This window comes from Molossus molossus, unplaced genomic scaffold (assembly GCF_014108415.1).
Source record: "Molossus molossus isolate mMolMol1 unplaced genomic scaffold, mMolMol1.p scaffold_m16_p_2, whole genome shotgun sequence".
NCBI lineage: Eukaryota > Metazoa > Chordata > Mammalia > Chiroptera > Molossidae > Molossus > Molossus molossus.
The window spans coordinates 131,033,007-131,053,088 of record NW_023425355.1 but is presented as its reverse complement, the minus strand read 5'-3'; the positions used below and the strand labels follow the sequence as shown (position 1 = coordinate 131,053,088).

The window sequence follows — 20,082 nt, the reverse complement described above, 5'->3', positions numbered from 1 at the left end:
CTGGCTCAGAGCCCTCAGAGTTCAAGTCTGGTGACAGCACTGCTGCTCCTCCTAGGACCAAGTCTCGGGGAGATACAGCACTTCTGGTAACTGGTCCCTGTCTCCATCAGCTGTCCGGGAACTCAAAATCTACAGCCTGCTTCGCTCTTGCCAGTTTTCCAAGGAACTCTCGAGTCCCACCAAATTCAGACACCACCACCCTGAAGGAATCTAATCTATATCAGTGGTTCTCAAACTTCATGGGCGTTAGAATCCCTGGGAGGGCTTGCTAAAACACAGACTGCTAGCCCTAACTCTCAAAGGGTCTGTCAATAGGTCTGGGTTGGGGCCTGAGAATTTGCATTTCTTTTTTAACTTTCAAAAATGTTTATTTTTATCCAAAAAAATTTTTCTCTATCACAAAAATTTGACAACCACACTACCAACAGCAGCAAAGTCTGTAGAGTTACACTGATGGGGGAGTGTTCCCTGGGTATTCCAATGTCCCAAAGGTCATAAAGGAGGAAAAAGGTAAAAAAAAAAAAAAAAACAACAAAAAAAACCACTCAAAACAAATCCAAACCCATGGTGACTTTGAGGATGGACATGACATGACAGCTTCTGTCTTCTCTCATTGTCTGCTGCAGGTGCATTTCATTGGGATCAAGTAAAATTTAACTTGAGTAAACCCTTCATATCAACTCTAACACCTAAACTGTACCCTGACTGTTAGCAGCAATCAGCACAGTGGACTCCTATTTCCTAAAACCAGTTAAGATGGATGCAGAAGTAACCCCACTTAGTTGTCTATTAATAATCCAGTACACGCCCGGCCAGTGTGGCTCACTGGCTGAGTGTTGACCCATGCACCAAGAGGTCACTGGTTTGATTCCCAGTCAGGGCACATGCCCAGATTGTGGGCCCGATCCCCAGTGGGGGGCATGCAGGAGGCAGCCAATCAATGTTCTCTCTCATCGATGTTTCTATCTCTCTCTCCTGCTCCATTCCTCTCTCTCTAAAATCCATAAAGAAAAAAATAAAATAAAATAATCCAGTACACTTAGTCAGCAGAGATATTAAACAAGGCAACAAGGGAAGCAGGAGTGCAGGTTTTAAAGGCTGTGTGGAGGGGAACGATCAGACTTAGCCAGCTGTCTTAAACCATACAGAAACCTCCATGTTTATATAGGATCACTGCAATTTATAGACAAAAGGCATTTTTCATTTGTCCACATTGTTGGTTCCTGCAGGTTCTGTGAGAATTTGCATTTCTAACAAGTGTCCAGGTGATCCAGATATTGCTGGTCCAGGGACCATACTTTGAGACCTGCTGATATAGTTGTTATGGATGGAATTATGTCCTCCTGCAAAATTCATATGTTGAAGCCCTAACCCACAATGTAACTATATCTAGAGATAGGACCTTTTAAGGTTAAATGAGGTTATGAGGGTGGGGCTCTAATGCAATATGACTGGTGTCACTGTATGATGAGGACGAGACACCAGAGATGTGCGAGTACAGTGAAAAGGCCATGTGAAGACACAGTGAGAAGGTGGCCATCTGCAAGCCAAGGACAGAGGCCTCCAGAGAAAGCAACCTTGCTGACACCTTGATCTTGGACTTCCACCCTCTAGAATGGTGAGAAAATAAAGTTCTGTTCTTTCAGCCCCACAGTGTGTGGTGTTTTGAATGGCAGCTCGAGCTGACTAAGACATCAGCTTTAGCCATGTTGCCTGCCACTGTGTTCTACTTGCCAGGATGCCAGTAAGCTAAGGTCTGAAGGGTGAGAAAGGAGTAGCCAACTGATAGCTCCGAGAAGGGTGCTCCCAGCAGAGGGGACTGCACCCCCTGAAGTCCCCAGCAAGGAAAGTGAGGCCAGCTGCAGGACCAGGGCGAAGGCACAGAGGGCCAAGCACAGGTCTGTGCCTGCAACTCCAAGGAGAGAAGGTTGTAACCAGATCCATCCGAACTAAGAATGACCTATGACTATCACTTTGGAATTTGAGTCTCTAGACTTCCATGTCAAAGGCAAAAATGATATCTTAAGTTTTCTTTTATTGATATTCAAATTAGTGTGCATTCTCTGAATACTGACATGATTGGAAGGAGGGCCAGAACTGAAGTGCATAGTTAGTGGAGACAAACATTTAAATTTGCTGTATTCATTTATATGTGCAAACAAATTTTGGTCTGGTGTTATAAAAGCTCTAAAATAAAATTAAGCAGCAAACCCATACATATCTAAGCAAGAATAAGGGACATCTCAACTTACTGGGTCTAACTTACCTGGACAAATACGATGGCTTGTTGTGGATAATAAAGAGAGGCAGCTAATCCCATGAAACCAGGTGGATACACCAGCTTCTTTATTTTTGAACCTATTAAATAAAAGGTTGTGGGCACTGTCAGATGATTCCATCTTTACTATCACAATCTGCCTGTATATCTAACACTGAATAAGATTTCTTCGATCCCAGACTAACAGAGAACATGCCTAATAATGTCTAACATATCAAAAAGGACCACCACATTTTTTCTAGCTTCAGTGAGATAGACTTCACATAATTTACCTGTTCAGAGTGTTTAAGGTGTACAATTCAATGGCTTTTAGTATATTCATAGAGATGTGCAACTGTTACCACAATCAATTTGAGAATATTTTCATCACCCACCCCAAAAAAACCCCCACATCCATTAGCAGCACTAAAGAACCACGAATCTACTTTCTATCTGTAAGGATTTGCCTACCTGGACATTTCATATACATGGAATCATATAATATGTGGTCCTTATGACTGCTTCTTTCATCAGTACAATGTTTAAGAGAACCACCATTTTCAAGGAAGCAGAGAAAAAAGATTGTATTGAAAGAAAACCACATATTATTTTGGTTTCTATGGTTTATGTTTTTTTATAGTAAGCTGGCTTCCTATTTACATACTGAACATAAGTATTCCTCTCTTCTCCTTTCTAATATTCTATGATAATAGCAGTATAAGAATAAAATACAGATAATAAACCCACAACAAAGAAAAAAATGTGTGGAGGGGCCACTGATAGATAAGAAGTATCAACCAATTTTCAGAAAACGAAAAGTGGATGGAAGCAAGAGGACACACAGCCTTGAAGTCCTGAGGAGGAAGGGGCTGTATCAGAGGAGGGAGCAGAATGTCCCAGCAGCCCAGAGATGGCAGGTATTGTGGAGGGTGCGGAGGGCAACCAGGGGTCAAGACAGGGGTATAAAAGCAAGTCCTGTCCATGTAATTAAGTATCAAATTAATTCAAGAAGCTACTGTATTAAAAGAAAAAAGAGTTCTAAGAAAAAAGGAACATTCAGAGAACAAGAAAGAGGTCTTGGAAATGACGAAGTAAGAAAAATCAGAAGGAATAAAATAAAATAATCAAGAAAATATAAGAGACATACAGGGTCAGTTTAAACAGCTCAATCACTAATTCATACAAGTTCAGGAAGGAAAAAGATGAGTAAATTTTCAAAGAAATACAAGATAGATATCTTCCTACAGCTGAAGGCTGCAAGCCACCAAAATGTCCAACCAGGAATGAAACAAATATATGTAGTCATAGCACCATGGAAATTTAGAGCACTGCAGATTAAGAGAACATCCTCAAAGCTTCCAGGAAAAAAATGAATCACTTCAAAAGGAACAAACTTTCAGACTGGCTGCTGACTCTCACATCTGCAACTCTGGATGCTAGAGGACATGGCCTTCAAAGTTTTGATGGCAAACAAACTCTATGCCCAAACAAACTATCACTTGGTAGGAGGACAGAAAGTAATTTTCAGACCTGCAAGGACTTGGAAAGTTTACCTCCAACACAGGCTTTTTTGCAAGCATGTAGTTCAACAGCATGGCAGAGCAAACCAAGGAGATGATAACATGGAACCGGAAAGGAGGTCACACCCAAGAAAGTGTGGAGCCGTGTCCCAAGACAACAGCTGTGCTGAGTGTCAGTCCAGACTGTAAGAGGATGTGCAGCCCTGGGAAAAGGGGAATTGAGCAGGATAGAGAGCTGGGAGAAACCTGAGAATGAGGTTAAGAAAACAGGTAGAGGGTGCAACAGGAAAATACACTTTAAATGGACTTGACATGAGAAATATCTCCACTGAAAGGCACAGGTTTTTACACGGGATGCACATAGATGCTAATGCAATATATGTTACTAACGTATTTACACAGCATAATGTATAAGTGCTGTTTGTTGTTTTTATATATGTACGTTTTTATTTTTTTAAATCCTCACCCGAGGATTTTTTTTTAAGATTTATCTTCAAGTAGAGTGTGAGGGAGGGAGGGAAAGAAAGAAAGAGAGAGAGAGAGTCAATGGGGTAAAAAAGGAGAAACATCTGTAACAAAAATAAAATTAAAAATAAAAAAAATTTTTAAAGAGAGAGAGAGAGAGAGAGAGAGAAACATCAATGTGATAGAGACACGTTGACTAGTTGCCTCCTGCATGACCCCCACCAGGGCTGGGGACTGAATTCTTTGGTCCACGGGCCGACACTCTAACTGCTGAGCCAAACCAGCCAGGGCTATATGCATATTTTTTAATCCTCACCCAAGAATATGCTTTTTTATTGATTTTAGAGAGGAAGGGAGAGAGAGAGAGAGAAACCTCAATGTGAGAAACACTGATCAGTTGTCTCCCATATGCACCCTGACTGGGGATCGAACCTGCAACCTAGGTATGCATCCTTGATAGGAGAAAAACACGTAATAAGAATAGAACCACAGTTGTTTAATGATTATTCACCTCACTAACTATAGATAAGAGGTTTTCTTACAGACCCTGTGGAACTGGAGGATGTGCTGCAAGAAGAAAAACAGAGCTGTTAAAAGAAAGGACATCTCAGAGCCCAGATGAGTCCATTACTCAGAAAAGAAACACATTCTGAGAATAAACCAAAGACAGGACATGCTTTGACATGGTTGCTATGCCTGGATCCTGACCCCCTCCAGGAGTTTGCCTCAGGAAAGCTGACCATTCTCCGGTCCCAGGAATGGGCTGAGCCGTTTGTAACATCATAGAAGATTAGGCAACTTGTTATTGAACTTTTGAGCTCCTGGAGGCCAGACTGTAGATCCTACCCTCTCCTTTCCTTGTTACACTCGCAGCTGCACGTAGCTTTCTCCCTCACCTATATATAATCAGCCAGCTGGCAAGGGGCGGGGGTCAGAGCAGAATTTCCAGGATGACCTGATGCTCTTCCCATACTGCCAGCATTATTGGAATAAACACTCATATATGATTCAACCCTGTCTCTGCTTAATTTGGCTCAAGTACTGACAGGTGACCTTAGACACATTCAGTGTCTGGTATCACCCTGACCAGGAATCGAACCCATAACCTTTCGGTACATAGGACAATGATCTAATCAACTGAGCCACACCAGCCAGGTCTCTAAATTTAATTCTTATATAGATGCGAGGAGGACACAGAAACTCCAACAAGAGTTCATTCCACAGGTTGGGGGAGTGGCACCAGTGCAGTGTTTCTCCAGATTCTACCATTAGGATTAAGGCACATATAGCAAAGGCTTTTATTTATTTATTTATTATTATTATTTTTTTTTATCCTCACCTGAGGACATTTTTCCATTTTTTGTTCAGATAGAGCGGGAGGGAGAGAGAGGAAGAGAGAGGGAGAGAGAAACATCGACGTGAAGGGACACATCGAGTGGCTGCCACCCGCATGACCAACCAGGGCCGGGGACAAACTGCAACCGAGGTACATGCCCTTAGCGGGAACCGAACCCGGGTCTCTCTGGAGCACAGGCCAACGCTCTAACCACTGAGCCAAACCGGCCAGGGCTAGCAAAGGCTTTTAAAACTGGAGGAATGGATACCAAACTTGTCTCTATGGTTATCTTACATGGGTGGGCTGATTAAAGGGTTCATAAACTTTCTATTTTAGGAATTTTTGTAAACTCTGAATTTCACAATCAGTAAAACTTCCAAGCAGTTCATAACAAATTCATTTAATTATAGTGAAGGCTTTCATCATCCTTCATTTCCTATAAATGTTTTATAATACAGAAGTGTAGTATAGTAATATTTTCAAATGGGCATTTGTTAGCTTTTAATTTTAAGTGTTTAAAAAGTTGTTATATCCTTGCCCAGCCAGTGTGGCTCAGTGGACTGAGCGTCATCCCATGGACTGAGAGGTCCCGGTTCAATTCCTGGTCAGGGCACATGCCTGGGTTTCAGGCCCAATCCCCAGTTGGGAGTGTGCAGGAGGCAACCAATCGATGTTTCTCACATCGATGTTTTTATCTCTCTCTTCCTTCCTCTCTCTCTAAAATATCAATAAAAACATATTTTAAAAAAATAAATAAGTTATTATATCCTCAAGGGCTGAAGCTACAACACATTAAAAAATTAGTAAAATCTCTATGAAATCACTGTTCTATTCACAGTGATTAATAGCCTGATCTTAATAGTAAAACATCTGAAAACAGTGTCTCGTGTATGACAGCCTTTGGTGAAAAAATGTCCACTCTTTCTATACCAAAGAGCAACAGTAATTTGATCAAGCAAATGTGCCTATAAAGGATAACTAATTTATTTTTTCAACCAAGAGTATGTAATTTTTCATTTTATTTTTTTTTTACAATTTCTATATATGCTTAAAATCAAATATACTGGAGAAAACAACCATATCAGTTATTATTAAGAAGGCCATACTCAGGATCCAACTCGTTATTCTGAAAACTGGTAAATAAAAAGAAAGAACCAAATATTTATCTTCTCTCTCCCTTGTGAACTGTTTTTTAAAAAATCCACAAAATTGAACCTACCTCTAGCCAAAAGGAGTCCAACAATGCCAGCAAAACCAATAACACCAAGTCTTGGAAAAAATCCAGGAGGTGCATTTTGTAGATATTCATAGCTGTCTACAATAGAATCAGACCAGGAAACAGTTCCATGATTACTCATTAAAAAACAAAATGAAAAATCATAAACATAACTAGTATATATAGTATCAAATGATTTTCAAATAATGTATTCTTAGCTCTCTGTTAATATGCTTCATTTCAACACATTCTTTTTATGTGATAAACATGATTTACAATTTACATACCAAGTATCCAATTTTGAAACACTTTTGTTCTGACAACCTATTGACAATGCAGTAATGTTACCTTCATATTCCTACAGGCAACAGACCTGATCAACTATTCACAAGGAGAGAAATACAAATACAGGGGTCCCTTGCTATCCAAACTCTTGTTATCCAAACACAGAATACAGGAATACCTTGGAGATATTGAGAGTTCGGTTTCAGAACACTGCAATAAAGCGAGTCACATGAATTTTATGGTTTCCAGTGCCTATAAAAGTTATGTTTATACTGTAGTGCAGTCTATTAAGTGTGCAGTAGCATTGTGTTTAAAAGAACAGTGGACATACCTTAATTAAAACATACTTTATTGCTAAAAATAAAACAAAAATGCTAACCATCATCTGAGCCTGTTGGAAAAAAGACTTGCTCAATGCAGTGTTGCCACAAATCTTTAATTTGTAAAAGAAAAATGCAATAAAGCAAAGCACAATAAAATGAGGTAAGCCTATAGATTTGGATAAATCTATTGCTCTCTGAAGCTTTGCTGCCTGCTCCCTGAAACTAAGGAACCAAATACATTAGACTCAGGGTAAAAAGTATCCTTTGCTATCTGAACTAATTATTCAAACTCAAGAACAGAATAAATTTGGATAATGAAGGAAATTTGTAATGCATGTATATGCGGGAAATAGTCATAGTTGATGGTGATAAAGTAAAAATAAAGGCAACACGTAAGCCTGTCTGCCATGCCTGAACATGATGCCACATCTCCTCTCCTCTCCACTGAGCCAATTCCAACAAATAATAGCCAGCTTAAGTCTTTTTTTTATCCTCACCCAAGGACATTTTTCGATATTTTGTTCAGATAGAGTGGGAGGGAGAGAGAGAGAGAAACATCGATGTGAAAGGGACACATCGAGTGGTTGCCACCCACACGACCCAACCAGGGCCGGGGACAAACGCAACCGAGGTATGTGCCCCTAGCAGGAACCGAACCCATGTCTCTCCGGACCGCAGGTCGACGCTCTAACCGCTGAGCCAAACCGGCCAGGACACCAGCTTAAGTCTTCATTGCACAGAGAAGCCTTTCCTGCACCCATCAGCCCACACCTCTCTTCCTCCTCTAAAGTCCCATCATATTTATTCTCTGTACCATAATTTGGTAGCTGCTTCTACAGCACCTTGTGTTTAACTAACCAGGGGTGTATTTTATGTCTCCACAAGAAGAACATACATTCCTTAATGGTGCATCGCTCAGACTTCTATGTTCCTTTCCTCAGTGGTAATAGTGGATATTCATTCAGCAGATAATTTATTAAAAATACTGCTAAGAGTTGATGCATACTGAATGAATTAACAAATGGCTTTTAGCTAGGTCATGACTTTAAAAGCCTTCACATGTGTTTCTCGACCTCCTCTTCAGCACTCCCTATTTCCTTCCAGTTCCGGGCACACGCTACACTGAGGCGTACATCCAAGTTTTGATCGTGCTGTTCCCTCTGTGTGGAATGCCGCCCAAGTATTTTCCCTATGTTTTGGTGTGGCTACCTCTATTTCTTCAAGCTTTATCCCAGAAGTCCTTCCCTGACTGCTCCCATTTCCCCAATCTCTGTTAAACTAGTCTCCTTCCTCTGTACCTTCGATAGTGTTCTGTGACCACCTCTGTGTTTGCACTAATATTGAATAATTGATTATATGCAGCAGTGGTTGGGATCACTATCTTAATCAGCTTTGATCTTCAATACTTGCTGTTATGGTGACTTATGCAGAACTGAACTAATTGGAATACTCAGTAATTCTCTCCCCAAGATAATACCAGACACATGCCAGTTTTCCTTTTCCTGGATTCTTTGGAAAATGTGGTGATCATCTTAAATACTACTACAGGGCTTGTGTTGTTGGTACCAATTCCTGTCTGGCCTTTGCCTTTAACCTAGTTCTAAGTTTCCATCTTCTTGCCTGAGTCATTTGAGATAATTATCTACTTCCCTTTACTTTTGCCTACCAGCATGGTGTTTTCAGTTCTAGGCAAACAGGCAGAACAGTTGAAGATAGGACAATCAGATGGCCTAGGTGAGCTGAGCCAAAGGGGGTAAATCACAAAGAAATGGGCAAGAAGATATGCTATAAGACTACACTGAGGCTGAAGCCCAGCTTCTGGTAACATAACTTAGCTGTGACTACTGGGAAATGGACTGATTGCCATGGCGGACAACAACATAACTCATAATGGAATGTTTCTTCTTAAGAGCCTTTGCTCTTGGACATAGCCCAAGAGAAGAAAAAACAACATACTGCAGATAATGCCTCCTGCTCTGAGTCCACGGAAAATAACAGGTAACAATGAAGAGACTACCTGTCACACATGCGCAGATAAAAGAGCAGGAGTTCTTTAGTTTCCTCAGGTGAAAAAAATGAAGGTAACAGCCCTGGTCAGTGTGACTCAGTTGACTGGAGCATTATCGTCCATACACAAAAAGGTGGCAGGTTCAATTCCTGATCAGAGTACATACACAGGTTGTCGGTTTGATCCCAGTCAGGGTGCATACGAAGGCAATCAATCGATGTCTCTCCCTCTCTCCCTTCCTCAAAAAAAAAAAAAAAAAAAAAAAAAAATGAAGGTAACAAAATACCTAATTGTCAGGGTTGTTATAAGGATTATACATAAATTACTGTATTTTTTATACTCTAGCGGGGATATGTTTTTATAGATTTTAGAGAAAGGAAGACAGAGAGGGAGGGAGGGAAAAATGGAGGGAGAGGGAGAAGGAGAGAGGGAGGGAGGGAGGGAGGGAGGGGGAGAGAGAGAGAGAGAGAGAGAGAGAGAGAGAGAGAGAGAAAGAGAGAGAGCGAAAGAGAGAGAGAGAGAAACATCGATCAGTTGTCTCTCCACAAGCCCCGACCCAGGATTAAACCCATACCCACAACCTTTTGGTGTACAGGACAATGCTCTAATGAAATGAGCTACCTGGCCAGGGCCACAAATTAATATTTTTAAAGTACTTAGACTAGTTCTTAGAACATAATAACCACTAAATAAGTGTTTGTTGCTCATTAACAGACATGAATAACTTTAAGAACAAGTAGGCTATGACTGTCTGTCTTCAAATGGAAATTTTATTTATATGGTAGTTTCAGGGCTATCAATACTCAATAATGATCTGCGCACAGAAATGTACTATATTCATTTTATTTTATTTCGTCATAGAAACAAACACTTGTGAAAATAAGAGTTTGATTTCCCAAGATGTCTAATAAAGGGAACAAAGCATGTTACCAGTTCGTGACTAAGATTAGTCAAAATACAGACTGTGAAACCAGTTTATGAGTCTGTAAGATACTGGATTGTGAAAAACAATCAAGGACAAGGAAAACCAACGAAGGAGGTCACCAAAGGGGGGAAAAATGGGGCCAATCTGCAATACTGTCAACAATTTAAAAACAAACAAGGAAGGCACAGTTTTTCTCTCTCTTGAGCACACCCACGTCTTTACCCACCCACCCTGTGACTTTCTAAATAAACTTTCTTTTATAATTTGAAAAAACAAGAACCAATGAAAAATGTAAAAATACTACTGCTTATACAATAAGGCCTTTCCTAGGCACACCAACCTAGTTCCCACCTGCCTTTAAACTTCTATAAAATGTATTAACAGCTGTGCAAAAGAGCTCTCCTGATTCTGAAAGCCTATTGATGAGTCAGTGTGAATTAGCGTGATTTAGGGACATTGCAGCTGGAATAGATTTAAAGAAAAAAAATTCAGTATATTTGTGTTTGCTAGCCCAGCAATCCTAATGATCTTGAAGAGACTTACCTGAGTGTTTGGGGACACTAAGCCTCTGAAATCTGATGAAAATAATACATCCTTTCCAGAAAAATCTACATAGCTCTAAAATTCTGCATAGTATTTTAAGGAATTCACAAATCTCTTGGGAGTCCATCCATGGAACCCCAATGAAAGAGTCCAATGTTAGTAAAGAAACTGATTATACCTCATTAAAAATCAACTTACCTAACCCCCACTGAACCAAACTTTGCATCTTGGGCTCAGTTTGGGAGTACATTTCCTACAAAAGTGAAAAGAAAATGAGTGAGTAGGATTTGCTGATTAGAAAGTAACAATAAATATATGTCTTTACTGAATAAGTTATCATGTTATCAACACTTTTCGAACAAAGATATAGTGTCTATTTGGGGGTTTTGTGTTCTTTTGTAATTTCCCCTTCACCGCAAATAGCTCAGCAGAATGGCTTATGATTGCCATAGGATTTCAAGTGAGAACGGTTTCAACAACTCAGCCTTTTCATTCTCTTTTAAAATTGAAGAGCAGGCCAGTGTGGCTCAGTGGACTGAGTGTCGTCCCGTGGACTGAGAGGTCCCGGCTCAATTCCTGGTCAAGGCATGTGGCCTGGGTTGTGGGCTTGATCCTCAGTAAGGGGCGTGCAGGAGGCAGTTGATCGATGTCTCTCTCTCACACTGATGTTTCTATCTCTCTCTCCCCCTTCCTTTCTCTCTAAAAAAAAATAACAAATCAATAAAAACATTTTTAAAAATTGAAGAGAATGGACAAAAATCAATCCCCTTGATAATTAAGGCAGCAACCCTTTCCCTGAGATTAAATCTGTCTTTCATATTAAGTCTAATTCCTGATTTGCCATGATTTTAGAACCTATATCAAAAAAACAATGCCCATTTGAAGCAGGAATGACTAGCTTTAATGGAACAAAGGAGTCTATATCAAAATTTGGAAAGACACTTACCCAAGTCCCAAAGTAAATGAAGTGCTAACGTTCCCTTAACAATAACCATAAAACAGTTTTGGACATGAACATCAGATGATCCTAAAGAAAACAAGGGACTTGGGTACCCACCTTCAAGAAGTCTACAGTGAAGATGGACAAGAGACGTGCGTGTATCAGAAGGTATCAGAACGAGTTGCCACTTGAAAAAGGATTTGTTTTATGCATATAATTTAGTTCAAGCGAGAACAAGTTATCCTAATACTGTTAAACGGACTAAATAATAAATGCTAACTTGAGGGGGGACGTAAGAAACACTAAAAAACTGAATATTGCTTCATTAAAATCCATTATTAATTTCTGCTGCCCATAAAAAAGAAAGAAAGAAAAGAAAAGCTACAGATCAATGTCTAGAGTGACTGCTCACTTCTTTTACTGGCGTGACCTCTTTATAATAAAGAAAAATTAAATTAGTTCTTGAAGAAAGGGGCTAGAAATTGTTGGCCTGAAAATAGGAATCAAGAATTAAAAATATGTCTATTCATGAATACTTTATTCTATAGGAAAATAAAACCATTATAATCACATAAGTTTACTTATAAGTAGTGCAAATAAACATGTTGATAACTGTTCTACCATCTACAGAGGCATTTTGCCTCACTGAGTATCATGCACAGATGAAAAAGTAAAAAACAAAAAGCAACCTTAGGTTGAAAGCTAGAGACAAAGTACTTTCATGACCAAAAAAAAAGTGAGAGAAAATAAAACAGTAGTCATGCCTACATGATACAAAAACATTTGCACAACTTTTCTGACCTTATCTTAACGACTAGCAGATGGTTTAAAAATCTTCTAGAACAAGAGAATCAAGTCTAAGTGTTTTACAACTCATTATATATAGTCTTTAGGTATTTCATAACTCAATAATATGTTTATGATATTTAAGTATAATGGCCAAATTTATATTGTTGATAGAGTCTGTGCTTACTATTTTCTTTCTAAATTGGTTCAGCACTGATATAGACAATGGAAATTACAAATTTTTAAATAAGTTCTGGAGGAAAATTGAGCTTATAAGTCTCAAGCAAAGTAAATCTAGATCATGTCACATACACCTACATGCTTTTTACTAATTTTCCATCAATTTTCAAAATCAAGATCAAGTACAGCAAATATATGTATCAAAGCTGATGAAAGCATTCTGTAGATTACAAACTTCGGTTTTCGATGTTTAAAAAATCACAGAAATGCCTTCATGAACATAATGACAAATGACTGATCTAAAACCTGAGCAGTGATAGAAGCCAATGTGTATAAGTAATTCTTGGACTATTGGGGCAAAAAGTTCAGTACTCAAATATGTAATTCTACCCTTTTTTAAGTTATTTTCCCTCCTATTATAGCATTCAAAATGCTTTGTGACCATTATTGTTTAAGGGTACTGATTTGTGGAATCTCTGAGGGGACTTCCCAATTTTGACATAAATGGTTACATTGTATCCTTTTCCTTCCTTTCCAGTTCCTCTCCTGGTAGACAATAGTGTTTTCATAGCTGTGATCAACAAGATCCCTACCAGCCCTCCACTCTCTAGTCACAGTGCTATACCTCCCCAATGGGAGGGAAATTCTCTGCGCAGCTATGGCAACAGCCACCACCAGGAAGCTAGGGCTCTCTGCTCCCCCACCCGTAGGGATGGCACTGATGAACATCTGTAAATTGGGCACTCTTAAATTGGGGCCCTTTATCATGCCTCTTTCTGAAAACATGCAGCTGAGAATAGACTGTTCACTACTGACTAAACAGAAACGTGTTCACTCCATTTTCAGAAGAGCTGTACCTGACACCAACTTGTGTATGGCTTGCAATACTCTCGGAGATGTGAGATGCTTTCTTCAAGTTGAGTCCTTGGCTCCTCCACATACTTAGATTGACCCTCGGGAACGGAGTAGAGTGAAAGCTGCATACATTAAAAACCAGAACAAAAATGTCTATACAGCAGTGAGATAATCAATTAGCAAATTTGTAAGCAAATATTTCTAATATTTCATAAACTGCAGGGACTCTAAGGGTAACATGCACCCTAAATCTTGCTTCACAGGATTTCTGCACCTTACTTCTTTCCTTAATCAATAAGGCCAAGGCCAAGAGGGCAGGTCTAAGAGGTGTTCTACTCCCCCCCCCCCTTACTGGTAGCAGACAAAGTAGCCCCCCTTTATCTGTTTTATATACTGAAATTTGGTATTCTATTTTAGATTTAGTTTGGAAAAAATAGTATTACTCTAAAGGGTGGGTTGGAAGGGGGTAAAAAAAAAAGGCTTGAGAGTAACTGAAGAGCATGTTACTTAGTTCAAATGATCAGTCTGGTGCTAATCAAAGCAGGATAGCAAGTTTGTTCCGCACCCAGAAAAGAAACTTTTCATAGCCACTACTGGCTACCTTCTTCACCCTCAAAAATTCCACTGCCCCAAGGCCTGAGAGGAAGAGAGTAAAGGGCAAAAAGATGAGCTATTTAGTTTTATGTAAACACCATTCAAGTAACCCTGTTCATGACTGAAGGTATATCTTTTTTTTTCAGTTGTGACTCCAGACAGGATCCAAAGAGGAGTTTTACCATCTCTTCTCTGGGTTTTATGGAGACTTACTGTACCCTTCTGTGTTAGCCTCCTAAGGCACTGCGTCAGCCTTAAAAGGGCACAAGAAAGGGTGGAAGGTAGATCTTTATGTCACTTTATTCGGTCAACAGAAACCAAATATCCAAAATAATCAGTGGCAAGTATAGACAAAAAAGAAATGTAAACAATGGAGAAAAGATTTCTTGTTTTATTTCTTTAGTATTCATTAAACATATACTTATGAGCCTCTAATCCAGCCAAGAAGCAGAATAAGGCCAGGTCTTTAATTTCTTCTTTCTTTAGAGAGGAAAAATAGAAAGGTTTTCTTGGCTTGATAAGCAGTCTAGAAACAGGCAGATCACTTAGAAGCGAACTGTGCTTATAATCAATCTACTGGGTCAGAGCAGATTCCCCACTAAAAATCCAGGAAATATTATGCCCTAAGCTAAGTACTATTAATTGAAGTTTATCTGTTGAAAAAAGCCAGGTTAGCAGCTTACCACAAAGAAAAATAAACTATAAGGAAATATATTTCCTGTTATTAAATATCCTCTAAAATGTCCTATCTTCCTGTCCTGGCCAGTTTGGCTCATTGGTTGGAGCATCGGCCCACAGACCAAAGGGTCACGAGTTTGATTCCTGGTCGAGGGCACATACTTGGGTTGCAGGTTCAATCCCTGGCTCTGGTCAGGGTCATGTGGGAGGCAATCAATCAGTATCTCTCTCACATCAGGTGTTTTTTTTTTTTCTCTTTCCCTCCTTCCCTTCCACTCTATCTGAAGATCAATGGAAAAGTATCCTCAGATAAAGATTAAGAAAAAATAAAGAAATAAAGAAAAGATAATGTCATATCTTCCTGATACACGATTTGTATACTTCCTATTGTAAGTAAATTAGATGTTCAAGACATAGCGTAACATGAACAGCACATTACCTCATTAACCCTCACGCAAGTTTTGTGAGGTGAGTCCTTTTTCTGTGATGCATAGACTTTGAAGGTGAGAAGACTCAGGCTGGCTGGCCCCACGGATCTCTGAATTACCTGAAACACAGAAGCAATCTTAAGCTTTCTCTCCATGCTATGAAATGAATGTGCACAACATGAGCATATTCATAACCTTAGCCACTCCTGCCCTGAAAGGCTTACTGTGCTTTATGAGAAATAAATGCATTCCTGAAGTTTTATGCAAGTCAGAATCTAGAAAACATGTTCTCATACACTTAAAATTTCAGGTCACCTTTATCTTAATTTTCCAAAGAGAGTAGTTTCTAAGTTTTTCTACTTAGCCTTTCAAGTAAAGTAAAAGATATATACAAACAAACATACAACAACAAGGGAAGGAGTTTTTAATTATCTTACCTAGTAATTCATTGAACAGAGTGAAGATTATTTCTGTCATTCTACCAATCAAATTTTCGGACCCTCCCCCTTTCCACTTCCATCCAGAGCTAGTCTCCCCAATCAGTCTCATTCTGTGCCTTGCTTTCCCTGACTGGGGGTCACTCATGCCCAGTGACTTCCAAATATATAGCCCCAGCCCAGAGCTCTCTCCTGAGCTACCAACTCACTCACTCGGTGACTTCTGAACATTTCTACTTGGATGGGACACGAGCTCCCCAGATCAAGCTTGTCCAAAATCAACCCATCAGGATCTTGTCTGTGCCTCCAAGTCCACACTAGGCCTGATGGGTGAATGTGTGCCATGGAATCAAATCGGAAAGCTTTTTCTCAATAACACCTACATTTACACAGCACGTGACCATCTAGCACCTTCTCCCCAGACCTGCACCTCTTCCTCTGCTTTCTCTCTCAGGAGTGGTGCCACCACCCAACTAGACAACCTAATCAGACACTCTCAGTTCATCTTAATTCTGCCTATTAGATTATCTCGATTCACTCTATCCCCTCTGGTGCAGTTTTCCCTTGGGCCCTCATTTCTTTCCTGGATTGTTTTAGCACCATTCTGACTGTTCACCTGGCCTCTGATAACTCAACCACTGCACCACGAAAGAATGATCTTTGTCAACTACAAACCTGACCGATTATCTTCTATCTTTATTTGAGATCCTTTGGAACTCATTACCTAGAACTTTTATGTGGGTCAAACAAGGCCCATTATAATCTCACCCCAACCACCTTCTCTAACCTCATCTATCATTCTGCCTTCTCTCACAAAACTTGAACTCCCTATATTTCTCCCATGCTGTTTCCCAGCTTCATGGGTTCGCTCGTGCTGATTCCTCAGCCTAGAATGTTCTATACTTGCTTTGTCTTTCTGTACAATTGCCTAAGAGCAGGGAGACTCATTGCTGTTCTTTTCTTATCTGTCCATCAAGTTCTCCCTACCAGTGTGGAAGCCCTTTCAGGATAGGGCCATGTCTTTGTATTTCTAGTGTCCATGACTGCCTAGCACATAAGACATGCTCAATAATTGTTTATTGCCTGCCTAAATGGACAGAAAAGCAGTGAAAAGTAAATAAAAGGTTGACTTATTCTAAGTACTTCAGCATGATTTAGCATAATGGAAATCATAGTGCTGAAATTTGCAGTGCCTATAATGCGAAAGACTAGACTATTCTAAAATATTCACAAAACAGAATAAAACCAAACAAAAATGTCTGTTGAAATGTATGTCTGGAGTCGCACACAAAAAAAGGACATTCCCATGTTTCAGAAGCAAAAAAGAGCTAGAAATTATTTTTTTAAAGTGGTTATTACTGCCCTGCAGGTGTGGCTCAGTGGCTGAGAGTCGACCCCTGCACCAAGAGGTTGCCGGTTCGATTTCCAGTCAGGGCACATGCCCAGGTTGTGGGCCAGGTCCCCAGTGGGGGGCATGCAGGGGGTGGGAATCAATGTTCTGTCTCATCAATGTTTCTGTCTCTCTCTCTCTCTCTCTCTCTCTCTCTCTCTCTCCCTTCCTCCCTCTCTAAAATCAATAAAGGAAAAAAAAATTTTAAGTGGTTATTACTTTAACTGGTTTAAAAATAATTAACAGCCTGTCTGGTGTGGTTCAGTGGATTGAGCATCATCCCATGGACTGAGAGGTCCTGGTTCAATTCCCCATCAGGGCACATGCCTGGGTTTTAGGCTCGATCCCCAGGGGGGGCGTGTAGGAGGCAGCCAATAGATGTTCCTCTCTCACATCAATATTTCTCTCTCTCTCTCTCTCCCTTCTTCTCTCTAAAAAAAAAAATCAATAAAACATATTTTTAAAGTAATTAACATACCCTGAAGGCATTAAGTGTTCATCTTGAAAGGTCTTAATTTCAGGAAAATATTGCTACAAATTTATTTTGCTTCCAGGGTAAAGGTTAGCCTGCTGCTGCTGACACAGTTAGCGTAATCCCTCCCCACACCCCAGGAGAGGGCCTATTAGGCTGCTGGTATCTGGAGGTGTGAACTCAGTGCTCTCTGCCCTCTGGGTCTGTCCACGATCTACTAACAACACTGCTTGAGCTGGGGACTTTCCACTGAGCCAGCAGGCTCCACCCTGGACTTTGATTCTGATTACCTTCTTCATGGGCAATAGCTGGTGCTTGCCTCTCCCTTTTTCACTCCCCATCCACCACCAGAGCGTCTAAGCATCTGGGCTTCATAGTGTCCCCTAGCGGCATCTCATTTGCTATAATATAATACCTATGTTCACCTTCTGAAGTCTTGATTCCTGCTTTCAATCCTTAATCCTATCTACTTTCCATATATTTCATTTTTCATCTCATGGCCTTCTATCATTTTAATTCAGATTTCCACTTTTGATGCTCTTAGAGATTATTTTCAACTTGTTTACTTTTAAAATTTAACAATTTATTCGATTCTTGCTGATTAATTTCTACTTTATTTCTCCCTCTTTTCCATTTTTCTCATTTTAATATTATGCTAAGCCTGCCCCTTTATTGCCCAAGTTGTTGTCTTCTTCTTCCTTTTCTCCTGTTTGTCTACCCTGCCCCCCTCAACCCACCTTCATTCCCTCTCAACAGCAAGAACTGTAGCCACAGGTCTGTCGCACCCAACAAAGCACTCCAGCAGTCACCCTTTCAGTTTCCTACAGGCTCTCACAGATTAACATTCCCCAGGGCAGAATTTTATTTACTTCAAGGTTTCTCTGTCTCAGCATTGTTGACATTTGGGGACGGATCATTCTTTGTTGTGAGGCCATCCTGTGTATGTAGGAGGCTTAGCAGGATCCCTGGCCTCTACCCACTAGATGCCACCCTGGCATGAGTCAAAAATGTCTCCAGACACTGCCAAAAGTCAACAAGGGGATGTCCCACACACCACTGAGAAGCACTGATTTACCTGAATAAATAGTATATGCTAATATCTCTTACCATGCTGACTGTAAGAAACTCTGTATGTTTTTTACTTTATGACCTCAAACCTAATACACAGTAATAGAAATCAGAGCAGTCGATGCCTGGTGGTAAAGTGTGAAAGGGGAGCAGTGGACTTAGTAAGAAGGGGCACAAGGGAACTTTCTGGGGTGACAGAAATTATCTATATTTTTATTGGGGTGTGGGTTACAGAAGGTGTGTATAGAAGTTGTCAAAACTCAAACTGTTCTAAGATCTGTAGAACTTAAAATCTGTGCATCTCACTGTATGTAAACTACATTTCAAAAAGAATCTCTGGCCCTGGCCAGTTTGGCTCAGCGGTTAGAGCGTTGGCCTGCGGTCTGGAGAGACCCGGGTTCGGTTCCCGCTAAGGGCACGTACTTCGGTTGCAGTTTGTCCCCGGCCCTGGTTGGTCGTGCGGGTGGCAGCCACTCGATGTGTCCCTTCACGTCGATGTTTCTCTCTCTCTCTTCCTCTCTTTCCCTCCCATTCTATCTGTACAAAAAATGGAAAAATATCCTCGGGTGAGGATAAAAAAAAAAAAAAAAAAAAAACAACAAAAAGAATCTCTGCATACCTAAACCATGCCAAATCCATGCTAACATATGGGTGGCAACTGCAGGTCAATGATCATTCCTAGGAAGGAGTCAGCCACACACCTGACTGGTAAGGAACATGTGACATTGAATGAACATGTGATGGACACTACAGGAGGAACCTAGGTAAAAGGTCCACAGGCAGACAAACCTGATGCTGATGTGCTGCCCAACATCTTGGGTGGTTCACTTTCCTTTCTGGTATCAAAGAGGGCTCTTCTTGGTGAGAGACTACCCCACTCCACCTCAGCCAGACCAGATGTTATCACAAATGGGAACTGTAGATGCTGGACCCCTGCCAGATGGCTATCATCATTTGTTAAAAATTCATACTGAGGCCAGCTGGTGTGGCTCTGTGGATTGAGCGTCATCCCATTGAATGAGAGGTCCCAGTTCAATTCCTGGTCAGGGCATATGCTCAGTTTGCAGGCTCAATACCCAGTAGGGGGCGGGCAGGAGGCAGCCCATCAATGTTTCTCTCTCACATCGATGTTTCTCTCTCTCTCTGTCTCTCCTTCCTCTCTGTCTAAAAAATCAATTAAAAATATTTTTAAAAGAGTTCATATTGAGTATTCAGACTAACCCATTCAATACCAGAACTTAAAAAGGGAAAGGCTGTTAAAGGCAGAGATCACTCCAGGAAGTATGAGGGCAAAGAAGCACTTTCTTCGATCTTTAGTCTCCCCAAGGAAGTAAAAGAACATTAACCTGGAAGTTAAATGTTCTGAAGAAAGATTT

The 20,082-nt window shown here is 40.4% G+C and overlaps 1 protein-coding gene and 2 non-coding genes across 4 annotated transcripts in view; all 3 read right to left on the bottom strand.

Moving 5' to 3' along the window:
- Window positions 1–20,082, bottom strand: part of APOO (apolipoprotein O) — a 56,079-nt gene that overhangs the window by 18,040 nt on the left and 17,957 nt on the right. For both annotated transcript variants that reach the window (XM_036270216.1, XM_036270215.1), the window contains exons 2-6: window positions 15,351–15,458; window positions 13,642–13,761; window positions 11,077–11,131; window positions 6,798–6,893; window positions 2,267–2,358 (exon numbers count right to left, since the gene is read on the bottom strand). In XM_036270216.1, coding sequence (XP_036126109.1) covers window positions 2,267–2,358; window positions 6,798–6,893; window positions 11,077–11,131; window positions 13,642–13,761; window positions 15,351–15,458 — 471 coding nt within the window. The remainder of the gene's footprint in view (window positions 1–2,266; window positions 2,359–6,797; window positions 6,894–11,076; window positions 11,132–13,641; window positions 13,762–15,350; window positions 15,459–20,082) is intronic.
- On the bottom strand, window positions 1,098–1,237 carry LOC118636848. The gene has a single exon (XR_004960814.1).
- On the bottom strand, window positions 14,378–14,499 carry LOC118636853. The gene has a single exon (XR_004960818.1). It is a non-coding gene; the product is annotated as a small nucleolar RNA SNORA26 (small nucleolar RNA).